Genomic DNA, 9,459 nt, shown 5'->3' on the forward strand with positions numbered 1-9,459 from the left:
GACACAGAAGTCTAGGATCAGCACTGAATACAACCCAGTGTTGGGTAAAATATGGACAAACCCAGCGATTGGGTTCTTTTGACCCAGCGTTGGGTAAAATATGGACAAACCCAGTGATTGGGTTTTTTTGACCCAGCGGTTGGGTTAAATATGGACAATCCCACCGATTGGGTTCTTTTGACCCAGCGGTTGGGTTAAATATGGACAAACCCAGCGATTGGGTTCTTTTGACCCAGCGGATGGGTTAAATATGGACAAACCCAGCGATTGGGTTCTTTTGACCCAGCGGATGGGTTAAATATGGACAAACCCAGCGATTGGGTTCTTTTGACCCAGCGGATGGGTTAAATATGGACAAACCCAGCGATTGGGTTCTTTTGACCCAGCGGTTGGGTTAAAAGTTTAACCCAACCTTCTGGGTAGTAACGCAAATGCTGGGTCAAAACAACGCAATCGCTGGATTTGTCCATATTTTACCCAGCGCTGGGTTGTATTTAACCCAGCATTTTTTAGAGTGTGGGCTGCTTTCGGTGATCCATCACGTATATATAATAGGAAAGCGATCAACACAGATTATGGAGGAGAATGAAATGTTATTCACTATGCTTTTACATACCATCAACGTCACCGCTCTTGTATTTCTGCTCGACACATTGTGCCGTATCACTTTCACTAGACAATGACTGATGCTCTTACAATGCGACACATTACATCTGCTGCATATTATGCTATTGTAGCTCATTCTGGCCAGGAAGCATTCATTTAAAAATGAAGACGCTGCCTGACTGACATGTTAAACTACCGGTTGAGTTAAACTAGACTAGTGTGCATCCAGAAAGCACTATAGTAAGAGGACAAACAGCCATATACTGCAGCTATTCTAATTAAATGTGTACATTATTATTAGTAACTTTTTTAAAGTTAAATTCAGATTTTGCAAAAATATAAAACATTTATATAATGCATACACTGAAAAAAAATGGTGTAAGATTTACTTTTAAATCATTTTCACTCAGAAATGTCAATAAATTTCACAAATAATTACAAAGAAATGCAAGTAACACATTTAAATTTTGAAAGACTGATACAGTATTTTCATGTAACATACTTCAAAACTAAAAAAACACACTCAAACAGTCCTGTTAAATGTTTCACCTTTAGTTTTCATTTCTTGCTACGAATGCCTTTTATGTTGATGTTACTGCTTAATGCTGTACTTTCACTTTTAATTTCACTCATCACATTACAATACTGTCGATATATACACAAAGGAATAGTTAAGACTGTCATGATTTATTACATCATCCCAAACTCTTCACTTTTCTTCCGTGAAGCACAAAAGAAGAAATGTAGAAGAATGTTCATGCTGCTCTTTTTCATATACAAGTATTATTAAGGTTAACAATCCATAGAATTTGTGCAGAAATTCTCTATACTTTGCAAAGATATGTAGGTAAGTGTGGGCAAATAATACGAAATTAAAGATTATTCTCTGAAGCTCTTGCATTCACACCAAGTTTGACGTCCATGACACCAAATGTCACTGGTTCAAGTTTGAATATTCACATGAGATTTCAGATGTGTCTATTTTTTAACATTTTAATCTACATTAGATTGTTTTTATTTTAATAATGTACTATGTTTAACACTTTAATGATAGATAGACACTGGCAAAAGCTCATAAAGGGCAGTGGATGAGGCACACTATAGCGCCACCTTTTGACAAAACTTGGGGGGTTAGTTCTAGCTACAGTCACCAAACTTGGTACATATACTGTTCTCATCAAGCCGGACAACTTTCTAATTTACAGTCATCAGCTATGACCAATTAAGTCAACCTGAGGCCCTCTGGTTGAAAATCACTGCTATAGACGGTTTCCAATAAACTTTCAGCAACATTGTTGATGCTTTTTTTTTTGCATTCATTGTTGCATTGGTGCATCATTACCTTGAATCTGGTGGCATTTTTGTTCATTCTGGTTGCATTTTTGCCCCAATCCCCTGTTATTTTCCAGTTTATTCAGAATTAATTTTTTTGTATCCCACAGGAAGTCAGAAACTTACAACGGTTTGGAAAAACATGACTGAGTAAATCTTTTTTTTTTTTCTGAACTATGAACTAACTAATGAACTAGTCCTTTAGAAGCATGTGCAGTGCTGCCAACTGCTTTCAATTGAAAGTAGCTAAAACTGGTAGCTAAATGTCACTAGATGACATCACAATGGCAAATTCACTGATCTATATAAAGATGAACGTAGATCAGTGGGCAAGATGAGAACTTAGATAAGGTTTGTCCAAGCAGTTGCTATATTTGTCCCTAAACTTTTGAAAAAAGTTTCAAAAGGGGCGGGGAAGTCGCTAAATCTAGCTACAAAGTAGCTAAATTGGCAACACTGAGCATGTGCATCTACTCCAGGAGTGCCAAACTTTACTCCTGAAACACTGAACTATCCAGCAGAGTTATTAAACACACCTGAAGCGGCTAATCAAGGTCTTCAGGGTTTCTGGAAGCTTCTGTTGTTGTATCAGGATGGATCTGAACTCTCTCCCTCAAGGAGACGGATTGGATGTATGCAGAAAGATTTCATTTCGACTTGAAGTTGGCATTTAAAATGTTGATAAATAAGAGGTGGCTTATTAATGACAGCTGGTCAAAGGGGCCAGAGGCCGCGGAGACATAATAATGAGCTTATATTTATTACAATCCGAACTGATTCCATCTCGATGCTAAGATATGGTCAATTTGTGTCAACGTGATTTATTGCGTCTGCGCACACAAAACTAATAATAAGCATATTTTGCTCCATTCAGCTTCGCTCTATGCAGCGGCGCAGCATCAGAACAGAAAGATTGTGTTTCTTTCCAGGGCTTTCGCTCCGAGAAATCGATTAAAGCCCAAGCCTGACTGCGGCGATCCATACAATTAACCAGATTAGGTTAGAAATATATAAACTCATTCCAATTAATTTCCTGCGAGGGTCAAATCTGTTGATACCACAGACAGTGTAATGTACAGAGACGGCGGCGCGTGTCTGTAAACGCATGACTAAATCTGTGATGTTTACGATTGCAGAAACGCTCCGAACGGTCAGTAAATGAAAGCGAAACGCTGCCGTTCTTACAGCTGGAAGCTTTTATCATATCTGGCTGTTTCTTCCACTTTCATGTTCCAGCGGTTGATTTTATGAAAACAATAAAACTCACTCTAAAACGGTCTTGTTAAAATGTTTTACTTTCAGCTTTAACTTTTACTACAAATGGCTTTTATGCAGATTTCACTGCTTTACTCTTTGCTTCCGATGCTAAACTATAAAAATCCATTATAAAAATATAACGTGTGAATAACTAATACATGTGAATAAACTAAACAGGATAAAATTACCCATTTCATTATATATTGCATGAAAATGATTTGTGTGAAGGTTATTAATATTTTATTATAATTATTATAATAGTTTATTCCCTAATAAAGCTTTATCTAAAGTTTATTTATTTATTTATTTATTTATTTATTTATTTATTTATTTATTTGCTTGCTTGTTTGTTTGTTTTAACAAATAATGCAAGAAGAGTGTAAACATAATTAAAATGTATAACATATAAACTGAATAGAGTAAAATAAACCAACTCATTATTTATTGTGTGATTTATTGTATAATTTCTTCTGATTATTATAGTAAATTATTCTCTTTTAAAGCTTTCTCTAAAGTTTCTTCTTACCTCTTTTTAAACCAGATTATGCAAGAATAAACATATTTAAAATATTTAATATAATATGTAATGTATAAACAAAACAGATTATAAATGAACCATTAATATTTATTGTGTGAAATGATTTTTGCGAAGATAATTCATAATTAATAATGATTAAAATAAAGTATTCCCTAATAAAAGCTTTATCTAGTTATTTCTTACTTTTGTTTTTACCAAATTACACAAGTGTGAAAATATATTTAAAATAAATGATATAATGTACAATGTAGAAAATACATACAGCCATTTTAATATTTATTGTGTGAAAATTACAAATTTATTGTAATTATTATAATAATTTATTTCCTAATAAAGATTTACTTTTTAACTTCTTTTTTAACCAAATTATGCAAGAAGAGTGAAAATATATTTAAAATATATATAATATATTGTAAAATGTATAAACTGAACAGAAATAAAATATTTCAACATTTATTGTGTAAAAATTATTTGTGTGGAGATAATAATTGACTGCAATTATTAAAATGTATTCTCTAATAAAGCTTTATCTAAAGTTACTCTTTTCTTTTCTTTAACACATTATACAAAAAGAACGAGAATATATTTAAAATATATAACATATAAAATAAAAAAGAGTAAAATTAATTTTCAATACTCATTGTGTGAAAAATGATTTGTGTAAAGATATGTAATAATTTATTGTAATTATTATAATAATTTATTCTCTGACAAAGCTTTATCTAAAGTTATTTATTTTTGCTAAATTATGCAACAATAGTACTGTAGTATAGAAGTATATAATTATATAATATAACATATTTAGAAGTATATAACATAACGCATTTAATGTGATGGATGCGGTTGAGGAAATTACATTTCTTCATGACGGTCCAGAGGAAAAATGTCAGATTTCTCCAGCGTTGCATTTATTTTCACATTATTAGAGAAAATAAGCCAGTGAGTTTGGAAAGTTTCTTCTAAAGGAGTTTAATTCCCAAAAGTCCACAGGGCCAAAAGTGGACATAGTTGAAGAAACTCATTTAATTCCTTGGTTTTGTGAAAAATAAAGCTTCCTCTGGCTCCGTGACTCCAGTAGTTAGTCTGAGCATCTCTGAGAGAGAAATAATACGGCGCTCAACGCTTACACAGGTGTATAAAGGTTAATGAAGTGGGCCATTCGGCTCCTGCGTCAGCGCCGTTTTAATGCTTCACACACATACACACATACACACACACACGGATTCATGGCGAGCTCATTCACAGATGTGACGTCACATGACATGCCTGAGCGATGATTATGTATGTTTTCACACCTGATCAAATGATAACTCTGAAAACATTCCTATGGCAACAGCTCAGTGATCGCACTCACTCACACTCACACTCACACACACACGACTCTCTGACTGTCATTACAGTAATATACAGTCTCCAGTCTGTGTCTTAAACCGGCGTTTAAAGCGAAGCCCCACTGCAATCAAGATCAGAGCACTGTAATGATGCTGACCGGAGCACAGCTTGAACACACACACATCCAGTCTTCAGAGAGAGTATCTAATGAAAGAGGCAGAAGAGGCCTGAGACCGACTTTGTGTCCTTGTCTGTCAAGCTTCAAAACCAACAAAAAACACCATAAAAGTAGTCCATATGACAACTATACATGTCTACTGAAATCATCGGCAAAATAATCTCCCTCTACTCCTCAAACAACACATTTTATCTGAAAATATCATTCTGTCCCTTATGCAAAGCTCCCATTGACACTTGATATATTATTGCACAGTACATATGGACCACTTGTATGATGTTTAATGTTGTTTTTGGAGCATAGCATGGTTTTTTTGGAAACGCACAAGGTGCATATTCTGCAAAATGTGTTCCACAGAAGAAAGTCACAGGGTTTGGAGTAAATGGTGAGAGGTTTCATTATTTGCTGAACTATTGCTTTTAATATGATCCAGTCCAGATGAAGAGGGCGAGAGGAAAACACCAGGAAGGGATGAGATGAGTGTGTCTATGAGACTGAACATACAGCATGTGTTTTAATGCTCATCTCTGATCTCAGATCAGCTGCTCTTAGATCAGCTGGTCTGCAGCAGTGCTTCTCAATGATGCTCCACATCCAACAGCGGATCACGTTTCTTCTCTGATCGCAGGCGTAAAATAATAACATGCAGCTAACCACATAATCATGCAGGACAGGATGATAAATAGCCAAATAAACAGGCCTGTCAACTTTAAAAAGGGAGAAGAAAACACTTCCCATTTGTTGTTGTTCATCTCAAAGGCTGTACGTATTATTACTGCATTATTACCATTTAAAATAGCTGTTTACTATTGTAATATATTTTAAAATTTAATCTATTCCTGTGATGCAAAGCTAAATAACTATTATTATTATTATTATTATTATTATTATTATTTAAAAAAAATCTCCTGACCCCAAACTTATGGTAACATGTTTACATGTTTTGTTGCAAAATAAACTGCTATTTGGTAGAAGCTGGTCAAATTAGATGCCAATATGGACAAGATGTGTAATAAAAATAAGTGTGCCCCAAAATTCAAGAGACTGTTAGAAAACAGAACATTTTCATCCAGCCTGCCAAATTAATGTTTGGAAATAGTTTTATGTCTGTGCAGTTGATGGTGATGTTAATACGTTTGATTTTGGTTTAGTTTTGCACAATAAACAATTTTGGCTTTTGAAAATCTGATTCCTGAAGCAAAAGCAGTTGAGAAACACAGAATCAGACCAAATGCAAAACTGCCTGAGATTTACATAATAACATGTGAGTATTCACTGATAGATTCAGCCTTGAGAAATGTGTGTGTCTGTGTCTGTTTCTGTGTGTGTGTGTGTGTGTGTGTGTGTGTGTGTGTGTGTGTGTGTGTGTGTGTGTGTGTGTGTGTGTGATGGTGTCACCCTGAAGGTTAGCAGCACTATCATCATAATGATGTCATTTAAAATGCTGACAGCTCATTGGCCGGGTTATTGATTGGGCTTCACTGGATGTTTTAAATGGGAATTAGATTATGAATATCATTACTGTTAAAGTGCTAACGGGGATTTGCGAGCACTTAGCCGATACACTGATGCTGGAAGATCTAATTAGCTGGCAGATGAAAAAGGATGCATAATATTTATAGTCCCAAACAGACGAACTGGACGCGCGTGTGAAGCAAATTCTGCAGCATTTGAACCAAAATGATAAAGGTTTTGTAATAAATTCAGCATGATTCATCACATTTACATGAATGTGTTTCCGTCACTGTCTTTGTCTCTGATATTATCGCATAGTCAGCAATGCTGCATATCTGTGAGTTTGTTGTGCAATTTTAATGCAATTATGCTTAATAACTTTAAATTATTTTATGTGTGAAGAGAGGGGCGGGGCCGAGAGCCGTGGGAACTGAGCGAGGCCAGTGGAGTAAGTGCTAATGCGCGACACCTGCGCCACTCACCGGTCTCGAGTCCCACGGAGGAGCTCCGGAAGGATAAAAGGAGGAGTGACGACAGTGTTGGACGAGAGCGGACCAGGCCTGGACTTTATTTTGTGTTTTGTGTGCGGCAGTCGTCCGTGAGGGGCTGCCGCTTTACTTTCATTTTGTGTTTGTTTATTTTATTAAAGTTTTCTTTAAATGTTCGCCAGTTCCTGCCTCCTTCTTCCCGAACTACGAACTTTGTTACATTATGATTTTATGAACAGAAACAACAAAGTGTTTGATTTCACTCTGCTTATAAACACTTTTACTGCTGTTCTGGCATCAAAACCAGAGAAAAACTGGATCATTAAAAACCTTTTTGTTGTTGTTGTTTTTCTTGTTGTTTTTCTAAATGGACAGAATTGTATCTTTTTTATGTTGATAAAGTATAAAAAGCCAGTGCATGTTTATTAGTATTTTGTTGTGCATGTCAAAACACACAAACCTCTTTTTTTTATGAATCGGTTCGTTTGGACTGTTCATTTAAATCACTTTCAAATGGTTCCAAAAACAAGTCATTTCTCAATAGTTTGTTTAATTTTCTATTACTGTCATTTCAAGTGTTAGCTCAGTTGCATGTGTTTTCACGTTTGACGCTGTCTGCCTACTTAAGTTTTTTTGTGTCTGATAAATGTGGCTTTGAATTTTTAAATGATGTAAATGTGTATACTTATATAATACAAAATGCATTATAATTGCATTAAAATGCAATTATAAAATGCAATAAAATACATTGCACCTTAAATTGCTTAAATACCCCATAAAAGCAAATTCAGTTATTTATTTATTTGTTTGTGTGTGTGTGTGTGTGTGTGTGTGTATATTGCGGATGGATTTTGGATAGCTTGAACGGTTTTGCCGTGGTGATTTATTAAAATAACAGTAAAAAAGGAAACAGTAATTGTCTTATATTATTAAAGTGCAGCTTCCAAACACTTCAAAACTTTTTACATACAGAGAACAAGTCATTCTGAGGAAATATGCATAGTTTCACGACTTTACAACGCTCTATGCATAAGAGAAAATTAAAAAAACTATCAGACATCTGATCTCACTCTGCCTCTGTGTGAGGAAGGGGGGGAGGTGGGTGAGTGTGTGTGTGTTGAGAGTGGGGGTGAGTGAGTGTGTGTGTGTGAGAGAGAGAGAGAGACTTTTATTTGTGAAGTTTAATGCTTTTCAGTCCGTCTCTGCTTTGTGGTAATCTATAATTTAACAACAACAACAACAACAACAATAATAATAATAATAATAATAATATGCATATGTGTTACAATATTTATTTATGAATTTGTTTATTTATTTTTTTATAAATTAATAAATAAGTAAAATACAATAAAACCATATTAAATTATATCGTATATAAATTATAATTATATTATAACTATATCAATTATATAGTTTTCTCTTCTGGAAAATCATATCACATTGCATTCATCTTCATCCAATAAAATTGCTTTTAAAATGAAAATGTCACATGAGTGGGTTTTTTTCTGTGTTTTGAGCAGCACCAAGAGAAGAGCATTATAACACACGAACTGAAATTAAACTGAAAACTAAGAGAAAACATGACCCCACCACAGCACCATGTCCACCACATACATAACATTTCCTCTGATCAAATATAATACTAACAAGCACACAGACCTCAACACTGAACGGTGTGTTTAAACATCACAAAGCCAGTGTTAAAAATAATATTTTAGGCATGAATAAAGAAAAAAAAAGGATGGTTTACTTGAGAAAATGTTAAACATGTTGGCAGAAAGCCGACACAGAGACGCTATACGGGGTGAAAGAAACACGTCTTTACCTTTCTGTTCCACCTCTATTTTAGGCATGGAGGAGAAAAACAGAGACAGAGAGAGAAAATCAGAGCAATGAAATAAAGATTCAACATTTTCTTCTTCTCCAGAACAACCTGAGGAACAATAAGCATCTGCTCTTGTGTCAGAATGAAGTCGAGTGCAAACTGTGTGATTTCTGATCGACGTCTGTCAGACTGTATGATGAACGTCTCAGCTCAGAGTTTGGTCCAAACCGACAGCGTTTACTCAAACTCAAGCGAGCAGATTCACAAAATGAGTCTAAGACGGAAAAACTCACACACTTTGCACACAACTTAATACAAGAGATAAAACATGTTTGTGTTGCAGCAAAACATCCAGCAGAGACCTGTGGAGAAACAGAGGATCTCAGATTATAGAGATTGTGTGTGTGTGTGTGTGTGTGTGTGTGTGTGTGTGTGTGTGTGTGTGTGT

The 9,459-nt window shown here is 35.0% G+C and overlaps 1 protein-coding gene across 1 annotated transcript in view; it reads right to left on the reverse strand.

Moving 5' to 3' along the window:
• Positions 1-9,459, reverse strand: part of LOC107676693 (adhesion G protein-coupled receptor L3-like) — a 298,216-nt gene that overhangs the window by 106,506 nt on the left and 182,251 nt on the right. Inside the window, exon 5 of the mRNA XM_016471337.1 lies at positions 9,012-9,026. Coding sequence (XP_016326823.1) covers positions 9,012-9,026 — 15 coding nt within the window. The remainder of the gene's footprint in view (positions 1-9,011; positions 9,027-9,459) is intronic.

This window comes from Sinocyclocheilus anshuiensis, unplaced genomic scaffold (genome assembly GCF_001515605.1).
Source record: "Sinocyclocheilus anshuiensis isolate Anshui unplaced genomic scaffold, SAMN03320099.WGS_v1.1 scaffold2539, whole genome shotgun sequence".
Lineage (NCBI taxonomy): Eukaryota > Metazoa > Chordata > Actinopteri > Cypriniformes > Cyprinidae > Sinocyclocheilus > Sinocyclocheilus anshuiensis.